General features: G+C 40.7%; 2 protein-coding genes across 2 annotated transcripts in view; both read right to left on the bottom strand.

Annotated features, from left to right (window-relative positions):
- The window catches only part of rab33a (RAB33A, member RAS oncogene family), a 14,363-nt gene extending 4,593 nt beyond the window's left edge, over positions 1-9,770 (bottom strand). Inside the window, exons 1-3 of the mRNA XM_023395989.2 lie at positions 9,703-9,770; positions 6,526-7,082; positions 2,064-2,204 (exon numbers count right to left, since the gene is read on the bottom strand). Of these exons, the coding sequence (XP_023251757.1) occupies positions 2,064-2,204; positions 6,526-6,921 (537 nt within the window). The 5' untranslated portion in view covers positions 6,922-7,082; positions 9,703-9,770. The remainder of the gene's footprint in view (positions 1-2,063; positions 2,205-6,525; positions 7,083-9,702) is intronic.
- LOC111646483 (matrix-remodeling-associated protein 5) lies at positions 7,181-25,489 on the bottom strand. The gene is made up of 14 exons (XM_087170975.1): positions 25,365-25,489; positions 24,105-24,343; positions 23,715-23,866; positions 19,361-22,525; positions 18,891-19,141; positions 18,150-18,435; positions 17,855-18,055; positions 17,185-17,703; positions 16,875-17,046; positions 15,585-15,854; positions 15,316-15,442; positions 14,896-14,976; positions 13,077-14,223; positions 7,181-12,383 (listed from the first exon to the last, which is right to left on the bottom strand). Exons 1-14 carry the CDS (start codon positions 25,434-25,436, stop codon positions 11,830-11,832), a joined length of 7,236 nt encoding a protein of 2,411 aa, XP_087027101.1. The 5' UTR covers positions 25,437-25,489; the 3' UTR covers positions 7,181-11,829.
- Between the last annotated feature and the right edge of the window lie 61 nt (positions 25,490-25,550).

Genomic DNA, 25,550 nt, shown 5'->3' with positions numbered 1-25,550 from the left:
ATCAGGGAGGGGAAAAAACATTACAAATTGGCCTCTTAGCGATAATTAAGAGGAGTTTATGACAGCTACAATATGTCACACTTGGCAAAAACAACTGCAGTGCGAACCAACTGGTGCCAGAATGGCTGCAAGGTTCCCATTTCCTGCAGTTCAGTATCACCGCCTCGCGGTTGTATGTCTCCTTCAACCTGCCAAGTTGCAGTTCACATCCATATCTGTCTAGACTCATATAATGTATGTAGTGAAGACTTCGCAGGAATTTAAAGAAAGGTATTAAATGTATAGTGTTAAGTGTAAGTGCAGAATATTATGATGTCACAAGTTGACCTTTGACCTTTTGGATATGAAATGTCATCACTTCATTTTATCCTATTAGACATTTGTGTGAAATGTTGCCATAATTATTGCATAAATTCTTGAGTTATGGCCAAAAACCTGTTTTGTAAGGTCATAGTGACTTTGACCTTTGACCTTTGATCGCTACTTTGGCTATGGCTATCGCCAGTATAGAGGAATAATAAAATCCTATATATCCTATAATTCTATATACATGCTTATATCTGGTTTACCATGCTAACAAATTGTTACAGCATGATTGCATGTGTAACTCCTAACCCTAACCCTTGTATTAGAAATTATTGTTCGAACGTAGGAAATTATTTAATATTCTCTCTGTAATGATCTGTTCATTTTCAAAATTCCCACTGTAAATTTTTAGACAGGCCTTGTAGCAATAGGTGTTCGTCACCCTGTGCTGTGGAACTGCCGAAAATCAGGCTGATGTTCCCTTTGTTATTGCAAAAACAAGGAAACTAACTAGCCATGCTTGGTGCTTTGGTGTCAGATAATCCTGACACCAAACACCTGTAAGTACTGAGTGGAAGCATTTTGGATTCAACACCAGGTGGAGAAAGGTAAGAGTGTTTGTTGTCTTCTCAAAATAGTTTACAGTCAAATTACAACAACAGCAAATCTGATGTTAGCTTTTAGCTTGTCACCCATTAGCTTATAACATAGTTAGCTTGTCACTCAAGTAGCATTGGGAAATTAACATAGTGTTGTCAATTTTACAATGTAAGGTTATTTTAAGAGGCTGTATAGGTTTGCTATTGATTTCAATATATGAAGTGTTAGTCCTTATTTCAATTTTAAATTTTGAAAGAGTAACAGCCCTGATGTTTGCTACAGATACTACTACTGATGGTAGAACTGAATATTCTTGGCCTTTTCATCCACACGCAAACTACATTTTAGGTCACTGAAAATAGATCTTTTTCAAAACTCCTTCCAGGGTGAAGATGGTCAGATACTCATTTTTCTGAGCTGAGGTTTTGGCTTGTGATGTCTGAGTGTGCGCTGTTATCTCCTTGAGTTGATTTTGTGCAATTGGCCGACATGGCTTTACGGTTAAGGCTATATCACCACCTGTTGTTCTGGCATACTGACATTGACATTTTGTTTTTGCATTTTCATGTGAATGAAACTTTTTTTTTAAAACAGTGCTTGTGTGGACTAAGCTTAGGCGATAAAATTTTATATCTCAATACAGTCCAGCTCAAATATCGTAATATTCAAAATGATCAAATATTATCAAATATTAGCCCAAGCCTAGTGTGGACAGGAAAGCCCGTTTTAACATATGTGTGTGTGGACTTGGCCTTAAATGATTTTTTCCCCTTTCAAAAGTCACTCCTACATACACAACCACACACGCCACTTTGAATAATTCATTTTCTAAGTGAAGCCGCAGTGTACCTCTGGATGAAATGGGGCTTTGTTGGCTTCCTCACAGCAGTAATAACAAATGTAATAGCACTAGCGGCAATCCATCCGATGTGATGGAAACCTCACACTGACAACCCACGAGTAATAAATAGTTATAATAGAAGGCAGGAACACTGAAGAGACGATGATTGTGCTGTCTGCACCAAAAAAGAGTACCGTAGTATTGTGTGTAAGAAAAACTTTGGGTTTTGCTGTGCAGTTTAGCTCGGTCAACCCTTCCTAAACAAACAATAGTATTTAGAGTAGTTTTTTGACAATGTGTTGAGCAAGTTACTGACCTCTATCCATGTCTGTAGGTTGCGGAAGGAAGCCATCTTGGTGACGTCATACACAAAGACCACTGCATGGACATTGCGGTAATAGTGCTCCACCATGGATTTACGAAAGCGCTCCTGGCCTGCTGTGTCCCATACCTGCACCTGAGGGGGGAGATAGACAAGCTAAGTCTGTGTGACAGTTAAAGAGACAGAGATCCAACAGATGATTAAGTATATAAGTGAGAAAGACAAAACAAAGTCCCTAAACAGAATATTCTCTTAGTGTTTGCGGCTCTCGGAATAGACAAATGCATGGTGTATTTATCATTTTCGCACAGCTATTCGATTAAATGCGTAGTATTAGATCTTCAATCAGAATGATTTCTGTCAGAATGAAAAAACATGTGTGTGTATCTGTCACTAAGGAGTTGTCTAAGCCTATAAGGCCTTACAAGAAACAGTACATGGCACTGTGCTATGTCAACAGGATAGAGTGCTCAGATATTCGGAGGTATAGGGTCTCAGGAGACCACTGCTCTGTAGCACAGTGGACTTTTCTGCTTAATAATTAACAAAGGCCTCAGGCAGGTCTACTCTGTGTTGTATACAGTAAATGACGGGCAGTGTATCCCATAATTAAAGAAGTGACACAATTGTGAGGTTAAAACCAAAATAAAAGCACCACATTTGGAAATATCACTACAATGTATGCAGGCTGGCTAGCCATGGCTATAAAATTTTATTCACTGCCCTCAAATAATTAACTGTGGTCTTTTCACTGCCTGTCCTGTCAGGTCCTGCCGTGACTCTCAAGCTAATTCATGCAGCTAAATATACTGGTGTTTGCATCCAGCACGGTATTCTACAGCTGTTCGTTTGGAGTATACTGTTGGAGACCTGTGGAGCGTATGGAGCTTCTCCCCAACAGCGTAATTATTTAATTGCAGCACATTTAACCACAGGGAGAAAGAGGAAGTGAGCAATGTTTTCCACCTTTGCACAAGAAAAGTACTGATATTGATTTTCCCTAAAAATAAAATTCAGTCATTTTAGATTCCAGATTGAGTAACAATTACTTATAAGCCTACCTCTACTTGCTAAGTCAGATACCACGTGCTCCTAAAAGTCAGTTTTATGAATGTTTCGGTGAAATCAGTGGCGGTTTATACATCAACATGGATGTCTCCCAACACCCAGCCCAGGCCTGTAGTGTAAAAGGACTAGTAAATGATCTGCTGTTACCATTTGAAAGGACGAGCCTGGCTATTTAGCATCATAGCGTGAATGCTGCATTAGTGCCGCTCATAACATCAAAGCTCAGTCTTTGTTGAACACCCTTTAATTTATATCCACCATCCATCCAATTTGAAACTGTGCTTTTCAAGCTAAACATAAATGCTTAGAGATAAGCAGTAAATTCAGTAAAATCTTAATAAATTCACAATACATTTTTTTGTCAACAGCTATGAAACACTAACATTGTTTATTTTGTAATATATCTTGGCTGTATGTCACGCTGTCTTGTGAATCATTAACATTAATTTGACACCTAACTCTACACATCTATACTTAGTACTCTGCTCTGCTATTTATAGCCCTCTGCAGCTTATAACATTTGCTGTTGCCAGTCTGTGTGCTACTTTTATTCACCTGCTTGAGGAGTACAGAATGAAATCCATGCAAAATTAATCTGAGTTTTGAGTGAATTTTAATTATATGTAAATCCTGTTACACTGTTCACAAACTGTGAGTGAAATTTTCACCTGTGCCGCCATGACGTTTGTTCATAACAGTCTTAAAAGCCCTGCTGCACCAGAAAAGGAGCAATGAAAGATTTCACACAAGATTTGAGCTTCCTGTCCCAGTTCTGGCAATAAATGATCTGCTGAATCTCAAATCCTAGTGTTCTTATAAACCTTCAGTTCTCACTCTACCGCCACCAGTGCTGACACAAGTTATATGACACAAGATAAAATAAAATAAATCATTTATTCATAAGTGTCATATCTCTAAATACATACAGGGTTCCAGGTTTACTTTTAAAGGCGTCTTTAGACTGTGTGACAGCAACGATTGTATAAGTTTGTTGCATGTCACGCTGTGTGAGATTGGTATTAAATTTTTGGTTGCAATCATTTTGAGGCTTGTCAGACTGTGCGATGGATTCGTGGATAAGTGTAGCGCAACTATATAAAGTGTTTGAGAGGAGAGGCACGTCTTCAGCTCACGTCATTCATCCGTGCTGCTCGCAGCTCAGACGATTTTCTTCTTTGCTAGAATCCGACAAACTTCTTTTTCATGTCACCTCCACTGTTTTAGTTTGTGTGTGTGGGCATATGTTTACTCCTAAAGTTTTATTCAGAAAATAGCACTTATGAAATGTTGTGCTCGCTAATGTAGTCTGTCATTTCATGTTAGTTTCTGGTTGGTTGGTTTGGGGGTCCGGGGGGTCGTGGGAGGAGTCACACTGTGAGAATTTGATCCTACGTGGACGTGTCTCACTGTGAGATCTAGGACCACCATTTTGGATCAGTGACTACAGACTTCACAACATTTCTCACATGCATGTCAACGGAAATCTCAGACAGGTCAAATCAAACAGTGTAAAGGGGCCTTAAGTCTAGTTGTTGTAGCAGCTCTAGAGGCTTCGTCGTACAACACGAAAGATTAGTGGAATCATCATTATTAAAGGTCGTATTCCCTTGTGAGTGTAAATGTGATGATTTCATGGCAAACACAGCGCTGATTACCCTTAATTGTGTCCTCATGATGACAACAGAATAAGCATTCGGAGTCATCCTCTGGATACCATGAATCTCCACAGCAAAATGAATGGCTATTTGACCAGAAGTTACCAAGATATTTTTCTCTAGAACAAATGGACAGCCACGCCAACAAAATATTACCCTCTATTGTCACACTCTTAGCATGTCAAAAAACTAATTTCCAAATATAGAAAAAAATACATTTTAAGGAGTATTAAAGGTTATCTTCAAGACGCACCGTCTGTTCTTACAGCAGCTGTTAATAACTTGAACAGCCTTACTCTGAATATCAAAATCTTTACTTTCTGCCCCAACTTGATGGACGCTGTCAACAGCCACCAACGTTACCTAACCAGATTTTAAGGCAGCAACAAAGCCAGATGCTTACAGTGAAGAAAACAGTAGAAAGTAGTGAAGTGCAGAATCAGTTACATCAGTTAAACATACATATGAAAAGAATGACGACTTTCAGATTTTCTCACCTCGCTGATCATACTGTGTGAGTATGACAGGCCTTTTGAGGACAACTTCAGTGATTCACATCCACTGACCTCATAGGTGGAGTGTACAGTGTTTGTGTGAGTGTGTTTGTGAGTCAGCATTAGGGGGCATCTGGAGGTTGCAGATAGACTGCTCTACTGAGACAGAGAGTGTGAGGGCGAAGCTCAGACACATTAATGTGTGTGTATAACCTGTGGTTCCCTGTACACTGAGGAGGGGGTCAGGAACGTGTAGTGCATTGCACAAGTAAGAAATCTCAATAAAAAGCTAATATTTAGTCACAGATCATCCAAATGAATGAATGAGGATGTTAGTAACCATCCTACATATTGGCAGCACTAAAATCTTGATTTGCATTATTTGTCATGATACTTCAATTAGCCTGTTATCACACTGCTGCACTTACATCTATTTTTGCTACATCTGCCAATATCTATTCTTACTACAAATCTAGGAAATCATTAAATTTTAATTAAGCAGTTACCAGGGTGCCATCACAGCGTGGCCTACATTTCTAATGCTGTTGGTTTAGAATTTGTTGTGGCTGATAAACACTGCACATCCCACAGCTTACATCTTACACAGAGCTTACATCACACATTTTACAACAATGAAAAATGGATGGGTGGTTGTTTATGATGGTGCTGGAGCTGGACAGGTGCACCGAGACACGTCTGGGATTACAGACATTTACTGTTTCAGCACCCAAAGTGAGTTGTCTTCATGGATTTTCAAGCAGCTTTTCAAAATCTAGAGTTTTGACAGTACTAGCAGAGCTTTTATAAACATAAAGACAGTATAAAACGCAGGTGTTAAACTGGAATAATTATTTAATTCTCTGTAAGTTTAGAAATCTGTTTCAAAGTGGAAGCAGACAATAGATGAAATTCATTACATTGCTGTCTTTCTTTGGGCTACAAGGACAAAGCCTTTGATTCCACATTATGTTGAATTTCACCAGCATGTATCCACAGAACATTTCAAATGGTAAAATGGCTGTAAAGATCTTGTTAAGTGCTGTGAATTGTAGTCTGTTGTTTGAGTGTGGGGATAATATGAAAGAACAGGCCCTGTGTGATCCACTGGCAGACTTATAGCTGCAGCTGATCAACAAAAAGAAAAGAGGAGGAGGAGGAGGAGGAGGAGGAGAGGGAGGAGGGGGGGGTGGGAGTGAGGAAACACCACTCATCAACATCCAGCCCCTCTGTTGCTTTTACCTTGATGGTCTCTCCTTCAATTTCTACCGCCTTCTCCCTGAAATCCACCCCGATGGTGGCTTCGGTCTTATCGGGGAAGCTTCCACCGGTGAAACGGAAGGTGAGGCAGGTCTTCCCCACGTTGGAGTCCCCGATGACTATGATCTTAAAGATCCGCGTCTGGATGCTCAGCTCCAGGGAGGAGGTGCTCAGATCCACGGAGGATGTGAAGCTCGGGGCGGCATCGTTGTTGCTGCTGGCTCGGCTCCGGCTGGCTCTGTGGAAATCCATGGAGGATGTCAGGATGGTGACATTGTCGTCCGCTCGGTTTCTTTGTGCGATTCCTCTCCCACCTCCTCCTCCTCCTCCGCCGCCGCCCGGAGCTCGGGTCTCCTCCTCCGGAGAATCGTTGGTCATTGTACCGGAGGAGGCGATGCGCAAATCGGTGTGCGTGTGTGAAGAGGAGAAGGGGTGGACGGATGGATGGATGAGTGAAGGGAGGGGAAAAGAGGAGGAAAGAAGGAGGAGACCAGAGGAGCAACAATACCAACGATGCTCTTTCAGCAGCTGACTGTGGCCTTAAAGGGAGAAGCATTAGAAAAGAGAGGAAAAGCAAAATTTATATTTTTATAGTTTTATTTTTCCTCTGAAAAGATTTGCAGTCTAAGATACCAAATGAATATCAAAAGAGTTATTTTATTGATACCAGGTGTTATAAGAGACAATAAATGACCTATAGAAATTAAAGTAAAATATTATTGTGACAGAGCGGAAGATCATAAAGTAACATAAGTGCCTCAAGATTACTACAAATTCACCAGTGTCTAGTCATGCCAATACATAAATCTCTATATGAATATTACAGAAATATTAAAGGCATACTAATAGCATTAAAACTTGGTAAGCATGATAAGGTCACGACATGAGCACATTACTGAGTCCCACAGATACATAAGCAGCAGAAAGAAACCAAGTTGTGCCCTATTTTACTTGAGTATTTCAATTTGTGTTACTTCTCCACCACATGCTCTATTGTGACCCCTTACGAAAAGGTTTTCTTGTTGGGGCCGGCCCCATGTGAGCGGTTCCATCCTTCACACGTCTCAGATTCATTTCAATAACTCTTCCAGGCTGAAGAGGTAAAACTGTCCAGTATTTCACAGTAAAAGTAATGATATATAAGATATTTATGTAGAATATAAATAAATAAAAGTAAATACTGACATCCAAAACATGAATACTAATTTGTGTAGCTTCTTACCCAATTAATCACATCAAGACCCCTCAGACCATTCTACCTCATTTGTTTCTGTTTATTTTCTCCATACCATATACTTGGTGCAAAGCTGTGGTTCTTGACTGATGCTCCCGAAGCCTTTAAAATAATCTGCTAACATAATAAAATGTTCTGATATCAGATGATATACTGAAAAATAAATTGTAGTTTGAAAATGTAAAGCACTTGAAATACTGACAATAAATGCAATGGGATGGTATCTATCAGTGAAACATTTTCTCCTGGGCTGTGACAGAGAGAGAAAGTGAAACGGATTTTCTCACACTAACAAGTCATGTGATCTGATCGGCTGGTCATATTATCACATTCCATAAACCAACATGGACGTAATGCAAAGGATTGCAGCGTTGCCAGATTCCAGGCCTGTTTAGTTCATTATCATTGACCTTTTAAAGAACCAACTTTGAAACTATTAACCTACTCAGTGAACTTTGTTAAAATGACCGGAAGATACATAATGCTGTTTTACTTTATGCTTCCTTTTTTCCTTCTGAGATAATGTTCAAGCAGTTTCCCATATGATTTGTTATTGTTCATCCATTGGGTTTTTTTTTCCTACAAGCAGCCATGTTTTGATGCAGAATTAACAGCATCTTTTCTGCCTGACGGACAGAGTGGGCTGTTGGTATAAGCAAACAAGAACTAGAGGAACAACCAGCACTGAGCTAACACAGACGCTTTCAAATATCTTATGTTGGTTTGCTCTGAGCAGATATGAAACAGGACAGTTACAGCTGAGACTGGACAAAAATTATTCCTATAAATAAAATGTAGTTTTCAAAGGCTCATTTTACAGTGCATCTGTTAAAACTGAATTGTTTGAATTGTAATGATCATTTCTGAGGCAAAGTTACAGAAAAGCCACCTTGGCTCTGATAGGCTTTCAATGTCTTTTCAAAGGCACCTCAGCTAGGAAAACATTGAAGGGTGAACACATTGATGTTTACCACTAAAAACTTTGGAACTTTGAAAATTGAACTTTGAAAGTTGACATTTGTCGAATATGCAATTGTCTGAGGTTAAATAACTGAATTAAAAGTTATTAACAGTGATAAAAGCGACAGAAAGTAATTTCATCTCCATCTTGTCGAAGACTACAGCCATCTGTGAGGCTTTAGCCTACTACTACCAGCTAAATGCTAACATCATTTTCACACATGCGTAAAACATTCCGGGTTTCCACCACGGATCAGGCAGTGACAGTACTCACAATTTTGCTTTGTTTACCATGTTCATCATTTTAGATTAGCATGTTAGCATGTTATCATTAGCTAATTAGCATTAGATATTAAATTCAACTGAGGCTGGTAGGAATGTGATTAGATTTGTTCGTCAGAACCCAATGTATTGGACAAATTAACATTTTGACCTGATGATAGCACTCGATGAAAAGTCACAGGAGCACAAAGGTTTTAACAGGTCACCCCGAGGGGGGCATGAATTAATGTATCAGATCTCATTGCAATCCATCCAATAGTTGATGAGACAGTTCACTAAAAAACAGAAATGTTAAACCCAGTGATCACCTGACCAGAGGAAAAGTGAGAGGATTACCAAAGCCAAGAAGATTCATCCACTAGGGACCATGAATCTTCACAAACTTTATTAACAATCCATCCAGTCATTGTCATTTCAATCTGGACCAGAGTTGTTTACCAACCAACTGAAATTGCCGAGATGCTGCAAGTGTGGCTAAAAATAATGCTACAACCATAGCAACAGACAGCTTTATTCCTATCTCACTATTAGCATGTTTCTCCCTATGATCTCAATAGCATGTTTGCAGTTAGCTTTCACTCATTCAGTGGTATGTTCCAAACATTTTTGATTACGGCAGATATGTGAAATCAGACAGCGTTTTCATAATTCTTGAAGTTCAAAAAGATATCAGTTTTACTTACTGTACAAAACGTAGCCGTACAAGGTGCTGCCGGGTGTTTGAGCTGCTGTGCTTCCATTTTGACTTACAGCAACAGAAAAAACACACACACACTTGTGCACACAAACAGAATACACATGCACACACACTCCCTGTCTGTTGATATCAGACTGAAATGCAGACAGAAAAAACCAACACTTGTCCCGTTTTCCCCCTCTAAGTCAATGTCTTTCCTGCACACACACACACACACACACACACACACACACACACTCATTGTGTAGAACAATCCCTCATACACAGACACAATCTCTTCCTCACAGACATACACACTCTCTTTCTCAAAGAGACACACATAATCTCTTTCTCACACACACAGACAACAAACACTCGCACACACACTCGCACTGTGTCGAACAATCCCAATGCTTGTGTCTGACAAAGCCCCCTTCTTCCTCTGTAAAAGACCTGTTTGTCTGGAGATGAATCTCAGTGGGACATTCACATTCTGGTGAACACAAACCAACAGTGAAATATAGCATACATAAAGTATACACATTTGGATGCATGTAAACGGACCAAAATATTGTCCTGGTTTTACATTTTAATTTGTGGTTGTTTGGGATTTGGGCTGTCATGATGTTAGATTTTCACTACACGATTAAAATAATGATATTATTGCAATATCAATGGAAAATATTAATGTTCAGTCAAATTCACCTTTGACTTCGTTTATTGTGTATTTTGTCTCTCTTTTGACAATTGAATTGGACTCAAATACAAGTGCAGCTAATAAGTTATGATAGCTCCCACCATTTTGGACTCCAGCTCTCCAATACTTCAAAGGTCAGAACTGTCAGGACAGCTTTGTTAACAGTGTGAATTTGTGGGCTAAAGTTCATCAAGTTGATCAGTGTTGCAATGATGTGCACAGAATTATTTCATTCTGTGAGCAAATCTGATCACAGGAAGTCAATTTGAATGAGTTGATTTTTCCAAGAAATTTCACCACTTTAGGTGTTGGTGTGACCTTAACACCTCAGCTAAGCTTCAAAGAAGCTCAATGTAAAAATGGTGAATCTGCATTCTGCCATCAAGCCATGCTTTGTTGTTTAGTAACTAAGTTACTTTAGTAAGTAAAAATGAGGCAATTTACAGATAAAAAAACAAACAATACATATAGTACCTGTATATTGTATTTTTACTCATAAATTATAAACTTACATGTTTTTTTATGTGCATGTTTGTTTTGTATTGGTGTCTCTCACCTGTTTATAGCTGTTACCTCACAACCTAGTTATTGTGAGCTATTCCTTCGTTCCATTACGAACATGAATACATGATATTGATACATACAGTAATTCATTTGTTGATATACCGTACACTGTAGAGCAGCAATGGGGTATTTGTATCCTCATAGAAAAGAGTCACTTCTCAGTATGTGTTCATATAATATGGCACTTCAGCACATGAGTAGAACATTTTATGACAGACCTACATGCAGGAATTATACCACTCTACTCCTCATTACTGTCTGTTGATGAATTGGGAAATATTTGCTGTAAACTTAGCGGAGAAAGTCTCTTGTGTTTTATAGTGTGTATTTCGTTATACACTTGAAATCACTGTAATTATACCAGAACACAAAACAACTATACGCATATAAGGGGTTCATATTACATTTAGATACATCAATCCCAAGAGAGAAGGGTCTAAAATTGTTTCACTTGAAGAACAACACTTGCAAATGTCATGTTAAATTAAATCTGTAGAGCAAAGTAAAATCTTTACAAACTATAATTTTATACAGACAACTATGGGGTAAGGCTTAAAATGCAAAGGTCTGAGCAGACAAAAGGGCACTGTGTGGAGTGAAAATGCATTTTAAGGCTCAAAATGTAGAATTAAAAGACTTCTTTAACAGTTACAAAAGGTGAATGTTCATTGTAAAGTCAATGGTTGAAGCTTCATTGTTCAGTGGAAACTGCTTTGCAAAGTATCTCAAACCACCTGCATTCAGGCAGCTTTTGAGTCTGTCTCTGGAGAGTCCTTATCATGGATAGTATATCAAAATCCTGAGGGAAGAATCCTCATCCAGTCTTAATTCTGCTATGAGATTTTCCCATTAAAGAGTAGCTGTAATGGTTACTTAGACTACTTGTAGGTATGTAGATTTGAAGTCTGTTCCAAGTGCGTTTTTCGCATTGCATTTGTAAATGCCAGAGTTCATGAGCACAGGGCTCTGTATGTACAGACTGCCCTCCTCTGTCATGTGGATCCCTCCCTGTACTGTGAACCGGTTATGTGGAAGCAGAGTTGTACGTCCAGGCAATGTCCATGAAATATCGGGCTTTGGAATACCAGTTGCAACACAATTTAATGTCACTGGCGATCCCCGGTTTACTCTTGTGATTGCGGTTAGCGTACTGGTGATGCGTGGTGGGAAAACCATCACTGCAACTGGGTAGGATAGTGTTGATGAACCAAAAGAGTTGAAGGCCTTACAGATGTATGTTCCTTTGTCAAAGGTGGCGACCTGCCGCAGTTGGAGGGTCCCATTGGCAAGGAAAGATACCCGGCCAATGGTTTGAGGTTTGTCTAAAACAAGGCCATTGGGTAGGGTCCACGTGATTGATGCCTGGGGCCAGCCATCAACAGTACAAGGCAAGTTGAGATTGAGGCCATAAGTGATCTTCATCCCACCTGGAAAAGTCAAATTTGAACATTAAATGGATTTCGTGTTAAAATGACAAATACAACAAAATATACAGCACAAGTGATATCGCACTGATTCTATATGATACTTTTAGGACATTTTCCTATTTAAATTGTTTCTGGTTTGTTGTCCCTCCCTGTATAATTTGTTTGGGCAGATCTGAACACTTAAATCATCCTCAATTGTACACCAAAACAATCGCACCAAGGTTTCTCTCTGGTCACAAATTCTGGAGTGGTTGGTTTCCTATCTGACCCAATCACAAGCTGTATTCTGCAAGTTTCAACTAAATGGCTCTTTCAGCCAATTGCACTTTGCATACTCGGATGCAGATGAGTGAAATCAGTCGTCATTAGCAGCTAATCAATGACTGGACAATAAATTGAGGTCTAATCTCGACTAACAACGAAGTTCATTGTCGTCTTGATATTTGGGCAGATAGGACGTTCTTTGGGACCTTGGGTTAGATTTGTGTGTGTGTGTGTGTGTGTCTGTGTCTGTGTGTCTGTGTGTGTGTGTGTGTCTGTGAGTGTGTGAGAACAAACCAGACCAAGGAAAAAAGCAACAAGTTTACCAACCACTGATTTGGACTCCGATGTATGTTTGAAAATGCCCTTAGTTCTTTTATCGACCAAACTAGTCAGATTGCTATTTCATTCATTTGAGATGTAAAAACTTACCTGTAGTTCCTCTGATCACTGGCTTCCTGCCTGTCTCTAGCGCATAACGTTTTTCCGCTTGTCCTGCTACATTTTTCGCTAGGCACCGGTACACTCCCTTATCAGTTGCAACCGGTTGAGATATCCGTAGAGTTCCATTGCCCAAATGATGGGTGAAGCGTTGGAGTCTGACACCCGGCGTTAACATTGTCCCATTTGGTAGCACCCATGCAAACTCTGGGTGTGGTTTCCCACGAGCAGGACACTCCAGGATCAATTCCCCGCCATCTTGCTTTATTGGTAAGATTTCAATATTGGGAACAGCAAAGCTAGGTTTCTCAGCTAGTGATGCCACATCTAATTCAACCAAAAGTGAGGCTTCACCCAGATGGTTTTTAGCAAGACACATGTATCTCCCTTCATCTGTTTTCCTCACGCCTCGCAGCTCCAAGCTCCCATTTCGGTGGACTTGGAAGCGACCGCCAAGATAGGGTGTTGTGAGTGAGTGGCCATAAGGAGTAACCCACCAGACTCTTGGTTCGGGTTTTCCTTCCACTCTGCAATCCAGAAGCACAGTTTGGTAGGAAACACCCAAAACTTTTGTGGTACTCTTCCCTTTCATGCTATTGATAAAGGGTTCCTGGGGTTCAACTTCAAGTTTCACGTTTTTAACGTCATCACCAGCAGAATTTCGTGCCACACATGCATATTTCCCTTCATCAGCAAGTGTTACCTTTTTCACCACTAATGTCCCATCATCCATAACCTGAAATCTATCTGATGATACTGGTATCACATCATTTCGTGGTGAGATCCATGTGATTCTTGGTATAGGATCACCTGTTGCTTGACAGCTTGATTTAGCAGATTCTCCCAACTTCACTGTAATTAAAGATTGTGATTTTGATCTAATCTTTGGAGCATTTGGTCCCACTTTGACGTTGACCTTTCTTTCATCTTTGCCCAGTTTGTTCTTGGCATAGCAAGTGTAGTCACCCTCATCTTTTTTACCCATTTGCTGGAGAAGTAAAGTTCCATTGCCAAAGATAACGTAGCGGCGGTTTCGAAGGCCGCTGTCATCTGATTGAAGGGCGTTGTTGATTAAAGTTCCATCTGGAAGACTCCAGGAAACTTCTGGATCAGGGAGGCCTGTTGCAACACAGTCCACCTGAAAGGAAAGGAAAGGAGGGAGAATGAGAGGATAAGGTAGGAAAAATTTGTGTGAAATATGAATCTAGACTCTTATTGGTTAGCAGTTTTTTTTTTAATTATTAAAATTACAGATTTTTTAAATAAACAAGCTCATTTTCTGAGCACAGGAAAGTTAGGCTTCACATTAAGAATAAAAACAACTGACTTAATAGAATCCTCTGAGGGTTTTGAAAAGCTCTGATTAAACCCAATGTACACAACCTGGCCAGCACCAAACAGCAGAGGGAGACACCGTTAGCAGATAGGTGGTAGAACATTTAGCTGCTATTAAGTTTTCTGGCTGTGTGAATAGGTAACTGCTCACATGTTTGCCATATCAACTTTACGAGGTGTCAGTATGTCATGTATGTTGTGTTTACAGCTTGTTCTGCTGACACCAAGAGGCAGAAAAAAATCTAATGACACTGCTTTAAGATGCTTTTGGGAAATAAGACACTGGTGTGTTATTATAAGAAGAAATGTGGTCGTAAGCATAAAATAATAAAAAGGCGATATATCTATATATATATATATATATATATATATATAGAATATACAAGAAAACTCAGGTGGTATTAAAAAGTGCCCATAATATTTGATCCTGCCTATCTTGCCTTAAATTAGCTTTGAGCTAGCTCCCCATAGCTACCTGGAAATTTTCTCCAAAAGTGACCCTGGTCTGTGCAGTCCTCACATGTTCGATTCTGGGAGCAGTCATCAACACCTCCACCTGATAAAGCAAATACATTAAGACCTTTTCATGTGAAAAAAAATTTCAGTGAAAACTTCACACAGGCATCAGCCAGGTATTGATCACTGAGTGATCTTTTGCCAGAGCATATATAGCAAAATAAAAGTCCTTTCATTAACTGTATGGGCAAGGCCCTTCTGAATCCTGAAGGAATCAGCATGCAAATAAATGTAAGACTTAACAATATTGACTTTGATAGTCATTAAAGATTCCTAATGAACAAAAACTTTTCTCAGCCAAAAATTAAATGTCGACTAATGGCAAAGATTTGGCAGTAAAATGAACCCGGCGCCAAGTCGTCATCTGTCGTGTTCATACCTGGAAGAGCTCCATGTCCTCCCCATTGGGCCGCTGAAAGACACACAGATAATTTCCACCATCTAGCTCTGTTAGCTGAAGAATCCTCAGAGTCCCATTACGGAAAACTTTAATTGGTCTCTCTGGACTGCAGGCAGATGGGCGAGAAAATGAGGTTGAGATAAATACAGTCAGTCAAGTTTAATGGCACCTTCAACCTTTTAATGCAAGTATGGTTTTCCCAGTACTGTACTGGTTCGTGGAATTACAAAAGGAGGTATTTCAGTTACCTGTATCGATGCTCCATGGTGGTCTTCGAGGGCAGCTGCCAGATGGTCCCTCTAGTGGATCCAGTAGACTCTGGACAGTGGAGGTAGACAGCAGAACCGTACATAGCGGAGACAGAGTGTTGGCGGGATGGCACAGCATGGTGAGGGGTTGGAGGAATGGGAAGAGGAGCAGGAGGAGGCTGGCGGGAGAGGGAGGGAGAATCTGCCCTCACCTCCAGCTGGACAGTTCTTTTGGCGATTCCCACAGTGTTAGTGGCCAAACACTCGTACCTTTGAAAAGATTGATTGCAACCTGGTGGTGAAGTCACAGCTCACGAGCTCAGGCACAGAAAACCATTTTTAACAGCTTGATAATTTTGAGTTGCATTTAAATTTGTATTGCTTGGAACACAAACACAGTGCTTTGCCTGATGATACACAACCTCTAACTTTACATACAATATAAAACACCTTTCCTGCCAAAATTGTGAGTTTAATGTGTCAATGCGCTTCAGCAGAGACAGAAGTGCTTGTCAAATTGTTGACTTGCAAGCTATCATCCAACAAAAAGTGCAACCCAAAATTGCTATCACACCAAAATATGACACAACGGTATACTAAAAAATTAAAAGAAATGTGATTTTTAAAATCACAGCTCCAACATGACTGCATTGCCTGTATTTTGGTTTATTTTTCATATTTTTAGTTTGCATTTCATAGTTTTTAAATGCGCTTCTCAGTTTTTATTTGTGCTTCTCAGTTTCTCTGAGCGTGGTCATTAGAGTAAATGGACAAAGGATCCTGTAGTGGGGATTCTGTGTAGTGTGGCTCTGTTGTTCTTATATCAGTATGATAAAATGTCAACAGTGTCCTGCCAGGAGCTCTGGAAAGAGACCACAGAATTCCGATGCTATCAGCATTTGGGCAGTAGCACTACCTAAAGGTGCAAATTAAAGTAATTTCCACTGTCACTTTTCATCAGTGATTTATGAAACCTTACTGCTGAGAACGGATAACTGTTTGGAAAATATGTTACGACATCTACAGTTACCAGAATTTATTGTAAACAAATGTTAGAGGATAAAGTCAGGGGATCACCAAGGTCATCAGGATCAGGAGCATCTGAATGTCTGTACCAGATTCCATTGGAAACCATCCAGTAGTTGTCGAGATAGTTCAGTCTGGATAGGAGTGGTGGATCAACTGACATTGCCATGATAATGGTGATGCGCATCCTCATTCAACCAGACATTGAACGAGCACATACAGACAGCTAGAATCATATTAATATAGACTAAAAGAAATGCATACCTCCCACCATCAGATGGCGAAATATTCTTCACAAGCAGTGTCCCATTAGGGAAGACAAACAGCCTGCGTCCCAGGAACTGTGATGGCTTGACATGGACGCCTGACGGGAGCATCCATTTCAGAGCAGGCGCTGGTTCGCCTTTCACAGAGCAGTGGATATACACACTCCTGCCTGGTGAGATGGGATTTTATCAGTCTATGGGTTTTGACATAGTAAACATTTTCTTGTCTTTGTTTAACAACCATTCATGAGGAACAGTTTTAATTAACTGAATTGATCAACTGATGAATTGAAATTTCTGTACCATACCTGGCTGAATGAGCACAGTATCCGCTGCTCCTTCTCTGATGCTTGGAGGTAGAGCTGCCACGTGGAGATGATAAGTAATTGTATCAGCACCTGCTGCATTACTTGCTATACATTTATAGTCCCCTTTGTTGGAGAAATTGGCAGAATTAATTTGCAGGGTTCCATTTTGAAGCAGAGACATTGGAGAGAGGAGAGTGTGAACAGTCCCAACTTCACGAACAAACGTCCTGTCGGGAAGAATCCAGGAAATCTGGGCTGGTGGTTTTCCAGAAGCGAGGCAGTCAAGAGTCATACTTTTCCCTAAGTAAACTGCTATGTCTGTGGACTTTGGTGGTTGAATCTTGGGTGCCTCAGTCTGGACAGCTAGGGTGGTGACCATGCGATCGGATCCAAACCTGTTCTGGGCTGTGCAGAGGTACTGGCCTCGATCCTGAAGCTGGATGTTTTTAATAACAAAAGTTCCATTCTTGAAAACTTCAAAACGAGGACCATGCTTGGTGTTGGCTGGGATGGTGGCCCCTGAAAAGGTAACAGAAAGGTAAAACCTTTGGAATCCACCATTGAGTATGTAAAAGATATAACAGTTGACAGATCTGACCCAGGTGCCAATAAAAATGAGCTGAAAGCAATACATACACCGCATCAATCTCTTCATCTCTTTTTCTCTTACCTGTGGAGACTTTGGTCCATGCAATTGTAGGTTCAGGATTCCCCGTTGCTTTGCAGGGCAGGAAGACATCACTCTCTGCGAGCACTGACACGCTAGCTGTGGTAACTGTGGTGATCCGTGGCTTCATCCCACCACTTCCAGCTCCCAACACCCATGGGAAAGGTGGGGCAGCTGTGGGCCGCCGAGAGCTGATTCGTCCTGCTAGAAAATTGGAAAAATTCAAACAATAAAAATAATATAATTATTACTGAATATACAGTACATATTGAGTACATACCATATATCTGACACCTACCTTCGACAGGCCAACGACCTCCATGCAGAACCCCGGGGGTGGTGGGGAGGTAGGGGCGAGGGGTTGGGATGAAACCAGAGAATGATGACAATGACGGCTTAGCAAGGTTTGGAGGTTGCACGTTGTAAGTGTAAGAATCAGCGGCTACTGGTAGTTTGGGGGTGTAGGGTCTATGCAGGGATGGGAGGTTGGGTTTAGGTGTGATGGGGGATGGGGGATTTTTGTAGCCTGTGCGGGGTTTTGGTGTCACCATCCTCCCTAGCTGAGCAATTCGATCGAGCTGTGCCTAGAAAAGTCAAAATCAAAATGATCAATAAATAGTTTTAACCTATTTACCCTGCATTAAATCCCACCTCTGAGAACTGATGCATCATCAATTGTATTGCTCAAAGAGCAAAAAGAGGCTAAATGCTCTTTAGGCTATCGAGTTGGATGATAAAACCGTGGGTTTATCGCTACGAACAGCCCCTTTAAACATTGTCATTGTTGAGCCATTGTTAATTTACAAACTATTCATTTGGTTACTGCAGCATTTCAACCTTAATTAGGATAAGAATCCAACCTTTTTAATAGACAACAAAGTAAATATACCAAAGAAACATAAATTTGAATTTGAATTTGAAGAGGGCATCAGTTTTTTTCCTCACTTTGCCATGAATGACACCACCCTCTGCTACACCTAGTGATCATTTACTATTCCTAATTCAGCCCTTCAATTGATAGTTCTCGTAAAGCACTTACCTGTCTGTATCTGTTCCTCAGCCTTGATAGAAACAGCTGATCTCTGGTTTGGGTCCTGCCACCCATGTGATGATTTTGATGTGACAGGTGGGGATTAGTGAATATGGGGTTTCTTGTTGTTCCAGAAGGCGTAGATGTGGGCTTGACAGTTTCAGCTGTGATTTCTGGTCTGTTGGTGATGACTGGGCCTTGAGCCCAGGGGTGGGGGAGAGGCCAGGTTCTATGGGTGGGCACAGGGTGTGATCCAGGACCTAGAAACCAAGAGCAAAGATTTGAACAAATACATATCCATGCATGCCAAACATGGTTTGTACATATCATAACATAACACCAAGCTTTTGGCTTTTTTGGTATATTACAGTCAATATAACAGTCTTGTTCATTATTATTTATCTATACACTTTGTTCCAATCTTTTTTATTTTAAAACAGCATTTAATAAGGAAATCATTACACAGCAATCATATTTACCTTGCCTTGGATGAGGAAATGACCTTTGACCTGGCCAGGAAGGATAGAGGGGGTAGTAATGACGATGGTGGTGTGAGGGCCAGCGGGTGGTTGGGGCAACTCTGGGAGGCTGGGAATGTCTGCCTGGATTCACGTTGCCCTGTCTTCCTGGATTTCTATCTTGATTTGTGTGTGTCATCCAGGAAGTGGTGGTTTGCCCTTTCCGCTGGTTGTTCTGATGGAGCCAGGGGTGAATTGGCTCCATTATTGGGAAACTGTGGATCTCAGGCTTTACCCGTGGCTTGTTTACCTCTTTACCTTCACTCTGTGTGACTTCCTCTCTTGTTCTCCCTCTGGTTGAATGTGAAGTAATGACCTTGGAAGTGGAAGCTCTTGTTTGGGTTGGTGTATTTTGCTCTGGTGAAGGCCGAGTGTTAAGTCTTGGTCTATTTTGTGTTGTTAACTGGATGTTATCCCGTGTATTGTAGCTCTGTGTAACCCACTCCTTTTCAGATTTTTCTGTGTCTCTCTCCCTCCCGTCTTTATCTATTTTGTGTTTTTCTTGCCGTTCACTTGCTGTTATTACCCCACTCTCACTCTCTCCTGAAGGATTCTTATTGTGTCTGCCCTTTTCTTCAGATTGTGTTCTGACCTCAACTGTCTGTCCTTCAGATTTCTCGAGGTTGACAGTGTATTTCTCCTGTTCATCAACAGTCCTTTCAGTTGGACGAGGGGTACTATCTGTCTTTGGAGTGACAATTGTCTTTGGATTAGGTAAATTATGTCCACCTGGAGAGCTACCTACATGTGGAACTTTTTCTGTGACTGATGGAAATGTGGTAGGGCTACTGTCAAAATCTTCCTTGGTATCCAAACTATCACTATCCTTGTAATTATATTCTTCATAATATTCACCTTCCTCTTCCTCTGGCTTATACTCGACACTCAACTCATCATTTTCCACTGTGGTTGGAACAGGTGTTGTAGTAGTAGTAGTGGTGGTAGTAGTAGTGGTTGTAGTCATCGTTGTTGTTGGTTGTGTGGTGGTTGTTGTTGTTGGGGGAACAGTTGTTTGGGGCTTGTTAAATGGATGGTAGAAGGGGTTTAAGTGCGGATGGACTCTTCTCAGCGGGGGTTTTCTGCGTCTATAAGGGGGTCTTCTCCTGTTTGTCTGACCAGGAACAAGGTTTTGGTTCCTTCTCCCCTCTCCAAAATGCTTATTTTCAGACTGATCAACTGGTTGGGGGGTTCCAATAGCAGGAGATTCTGTGATAGATTTAGGTTTTTCTGTACTCCCAAAAACATGGTCTAGGGATGGTTCCATAATTCTTGGAGGTTCTGGGTGTAAAACATGTGGGAGACTTTCTGATATTTCAGAGTCTTTACCAATATTTTCTTTTTTGTCTTTCTTTGAATGGGCCTCTGACTTAACTCTTGTGTTCATGGTGAAATTTGTCGGCTTTATTGTAATTTCAAGAGAGGTAGTAGTATGAGGTAAGTTGTTAGTAATAGTAGCAATTGTAGTGGGAGTTGTTGTAGTAAGTTTGAGTGTACTTGTTTGGATTGTTACAGTACTGGGCTCCTCTAGTGACTGCTCTGTGGGCAGAGCAACACTTGGTTTAGAATTAGCTTTAGCTAATATCTCTGCCCAACGATTTGGATCTAATTCCTTAACAGACTTATTGGGTTTTCTTTTTGAATCTTTAATTCTTATCCTTTTCGAAAACCCATTGGGGTTCCTTTGCTGTGTTCCTATCCTCCTAGGAAACTGAGTTGCAAAAGGACGTGTAATTTCCTGGTAATCTCCCCCTGAACCCTCTCCTTCCTCCACGCTGGTAGGTAAGAGCTGCTTCTCACTCTCTGTCTGTACTTTATACCTATCAGAGGCCTTTTCTCCTGTGACTTCCACCATGTGTGATAGCATGTCAACTCCATACAAATTTGAGGCTAAGCAGCTGTACTCCCCTGCATCTTCTTGTGACAACTTCCTTACTACCAAAGTCCCATTTTCCATCACTTCTGCTCGTCTTGTCTGCTGTGTGGGGAGTAGAATTTGATTTTTGGGTAGGTACCACATAGTTTGACTTGGTTGAACTGAGGTCACGTCACAAGGAAGAGCTAATGAGCGTCCCTTCTCAACTACAATTTTCTGACCATTGAAAGCAGTGGGGCTAAGTGAGAGTTCTTTAATGGTTAGCCTCAATGGCATCAAATCCACACCGGCTTTTGTTCTGACCATACAATGGTAGAGGCCTGAATCAGACAGTGTGGCATTTAAAATCACAAGGTCTCCTCTTTGTGAAATTTCTGTTTTATCATTTGCTTCTTCCACAATGGACAAATCTGGAAGCATCCACTCCACTTTCACTTCCGGATTTGAAGTGACGACACTGCACTCCAAGCGAACCTTTGAACCCTCAAGAGCTGTCTGAATTTGCCCTGCTGTCCCTCTGTGAATGAATGCCCAGGAAAAAGCAGAGTCATTGTCATCTTCCTGCCCTCTATGACTGCTGACGTGCTTGGTAATTAAAGTAGTGAAATCCATCACCAGTTTCTTAGTTGTTGTCTGCTGCCTGTTGAGCCTCAAAGTGACTCTTGGTTGCAGTAGCCATGAGGGTTCTGCGACCAAATGCCCTTTTAGTTCTGTAAAATATGGGGAATTTTCATTTACAGCTTGGGTATACTGATAGGTCACTCTGCTTGCATTTCCTCTCTGTTGACCTCTCTCTAAGATAGCAGGGCTTTCATAGTAATATGCAACCAGCTGCCATAGATTTTGCAATGTCTCTCGATCAATCTCACACTCAAGGACAGTCACCAGCGAAACATTGACAGATAACTCCGCAGGTGAATGTGAATTTACAGTCCAAGTCATAGGTGAACTGTCTCCAGGGTGACGCACATCACATGCTACATGAGCATGGTTTCCATGGCTGTCAGAGAGAACAAAGGTCAGGTGGCCCAAAGGTTTTTCAAAGTCCCGGGTATATGGAAGGTCAGGCTCTGCTTCAGATTCAGCCCACACCGGATTGTCCCATTGTTTGAGGGGGGAGCGAAGAGCTGGTCGTTCACAGCTCAGCTTGTCCAGAGTTAACCCTAACAAGAGGGTGGCATTCAGGGGTTGAGGAGAGGAGCACTGGGGGCAAGTCTCACTGGAGCCACGTTCCTTCTTGCACTTTATTACACCTGGGGGAAAGAGGGGCAGAGGGGAAGACAGGGAGCGATAAAAAAGGCAGCAGGAGAAGGAATGATGGAAACAATCCAAGGAATTGGAGGGGAAAATGAAGGAGGAGAAAGGGTAAGAGGGCAAGGGCAGTGAGGGAGAGGTAAGTAAAAACAGAGTATGGGAAAGAAAGAAAGAAAAAAAGAAAGATAGCAGATGGGATAAGAAGGGTGGAAAGATGAAAAATAAAACATGAATCTGGGGTGAAATTTTTATCTCTTTGTGTTTTTCAAGGTCAAAGTTCATGCATCTTCTAATACAGTTCTGGCAGTCACATACTCTGTTTTCAAACAAAACAGGCCATAAACATAATGATGTATCATCAACTTCTGTGCTGATACAAACAGCTATCATATGGGACTGGTTAAAAATGATTGGTGAAAATGTCACAAAACAGTGAATGAAAGCATATGTGTCATGAACAGTATTGGATGGAAAGAAGGGTAATGAAAAAGTAAACAATTTAATCAACCTTGTAGTTTACATATGGAGCAAATGCAGTCAATTTAATGAGAGTGGCTGTGTCTTTCATATGCTGTGCAGAAGCTGGATGGCAGGCATATTATCCCTATGTTCAGCTTCAGGTAAAAACACTTCTCTGTCTGACGCCCAGAACACTATTTTTACATTTATGTGTATGTATTGAAAATATAGGGAGATGTTACAGCCAATTATAAAGTTATAATGTCTTGCCCTTAGATAAGTAATGCAATTGTAATAACAATGTGTGTATGAATTTATGTGTAAAAGAATGTGACAATGTTAAAGAGGTCACTCATCGAATCAGCAGCTTGAGTTGTCATCTTTACGGGTCAACCACTAGCTAATGAACGAAGGAGCATTTAACAGCTGAAGACCCAGATGTTTCACTCACAGACCCAATGTATTAACAGGCAATGGATGATGTTTGTGAAGTGATTATATGTTCATGTTGTGTTTCCACTTCCCCTAAGGGGCCAAAAAATTAATTAGGGCACCTTATAATTTTACATTCCCCTCATACAAACCTTTACATAGTCGTTAAGTTGTTTGTTGTCTGGTTTAGATAAAACTTTTTGGCACCACAGAAGTGAAGAAGGAATAAGGAATACTATCAAATTTCAGTTCATATGTGAGAAAATATGTTTAGAGAACTCCTTCATGTGTCCTTACCTTCATGTTTGGAACTCCATTCAACCAGCCACTGAAGTTGACAGTCACAGGTCCAGGGATTACCATGAAGAGAGAGAAGCTCCAGCCTGGGAGCAGTCCTCAGTGCTGCTGGAGGGAGCTGCTCCAATAGATTGTCTGACAGGTGTAAGTGTCTGAGACAAAAACATTATATGATTTTCTTCATTTATTGGTCTGCAGGGTGGCAGGGGATAGGGACTATCTTTGCATGCAGTGAGCAGAATTGTAGGGAAACAAGTTCAACAAGCAATTTGGGGTCTACCAGACCCACATGTTTCTAAGTTACTACTTTCTATGACCTAAAATATTTCAAGAAGGTTGTTTAAATTTTCCATAAATATGAGAAATATTCACTGTTGTTTGGTTTCTTACTTGAGTCCAGAGGTCCAAAAGCTTCCTAGTAGTGACACTGTGATGAAGGTATGAGGATGGATCTCTTTGAGGAGGTTCCCCTCCAGCTGCAGGAGTTTTAGGGAGGTCAGGCCAGAAAAAGAGTATGGCTCTATAAAGTCTAAAAGGTTATGGTCCAGATGGAGACGGATCAAACCAACAAGACCATCAAACAGACCAGCGTTCAATGATGTTAGCTTGTTGTAACTCAGCTTCAAGATCTGGAAACAAGAGAATTCGTGTTATACTCACATTTACTGAATATTAAAACTCTTTTGAGCAGTTATTACATTAGGAGACAGAAGGACTTAAACTGAGAAACACAACCCTAGCACACAATTGGCTTCAACAGAAAAGAGAATCCCATCCTAATTATTCTGAGATGAGAGTTCCTTGGAGACAACTGTTCCTCCAAAAACTCAAGGACTCAACCCAACCCAAATGTAGTCTTGGATGTTCCAGAGTGCCTTGTTTTCAGTTCTGGTGTATTGGCATGGATCTTTGGTCTGTTTAAAATGCAATTTTAGGTTCTGATTGGACACATCTGGACCCAACAAAACTCATTGCATTTTTTGTCAAGCAATCAAAGTGCAACTAATTATTGGCTTAAATGTGGTTTAGGAGGGGAGATTGGATTTGGCTGTTTGCACATACACTCTGTGTTCCTCTGCTGTTAGCAAGTCCCAGTGTGATTCACTTCTTTTATATGTCACTTCACACATATCATTCTGTCTTTGTTTCTTCCATAGAAGAAAAGAATGTCATACTTAGAAAAAGAAATATCATCTTACTTAAGTAATGCAAAAGGGACTTTGGCACTGACATTTAGTGTCGTGTTATGGCCTTATAAGAAACACTCTAAGAGGTTTGACACAAATTGAAGACAGCCAATCAGCAATCATAAGTATTTAACCACATACTCTTGAGATCTGTTGGAACTACTGGACTTCAACAGAATCTACAACAGACCATGACTTCTTGCCCAATTAATTCAGTCCCAGGTGCACTTGCTCTCAGGTACATTTCAGTTTAGGTCCAAGGTTCAGCAGCGTTCAAAATGAAACAAGCATCTGAGCTCTCAGTCATGAGAAAGCTGAGTTCAGAGGTTATATCTGAAATTGTTCGCATGTTTTTTCTCCACCTTTACACATGCAAACTAGTTAAGAATTAGGTGGCACATTAAGAATAGTTAAATATTGGTACTTTAAGATACCTGGACACGCACAGTCTCACATACACTACCTGTAATGATCTTAGGCTGTAAAACGCCCCAGGGTGGACTGTGTTAATGTCATTGCCATGCAACATGAGCATTTCCAGTTGCCGTAGTGACCTGAATTCTGACCCCTCCACCTCCGTCAGGCTGTTATAACTGTTAGAAAAGAGAAAATAAACAGGACCAGTTACAAGGATGAAAGGGTAACAGGA

The sequence above is a fragment of the Seriola lalandi genome, unplaced genomic scaffold (assembly GCF_002814215.2).
Source record: "Seriola lalandi dorsalis isolate HSWRI2012SDOR001 ecotype SW California unplaced genomic scaffold, Sedor1 jcf7180002054971, whole genome shotgun sequence".
Classification (NCBI taxonomy): domain Eukaryota; kingdom Metazoa; phylum Chordata; class Actinopteri; order Carangiformes; family Carangidae; genus Seriola; species Seriola lalandi.
This window is presented reverse-complemented; position numbering and strand designations above follow the sequence as displayed.

What these genes read in the sequence shown, in the direction of transcription:
- LOC111646483 (XM_087170975.1), bottom strand. Translation starts at nt 25,436, where the DNA reads ATGCTCATGTTGCATGGCAATGACATTAACACAGTCCACCCTGGGGCG. An exon ending in TCGCCATCTGATGGTGGGAG is followed by an intron (nt 15,855 to 16,874) that starts GTATGCATTTCT and finishes ATCTTTTCAAAG; the next exon opens with GTACGAGTGTTTGGCCACTA. An exon ending in ACCATGGAGCATCGATACAG is followed by an intron (nt 15,443 to 15,584) that starts GTAACTGAAATA and finishes ATCTGCCTGCAG; the next exon opens with TCCAGAGAGACCAATTAAAG.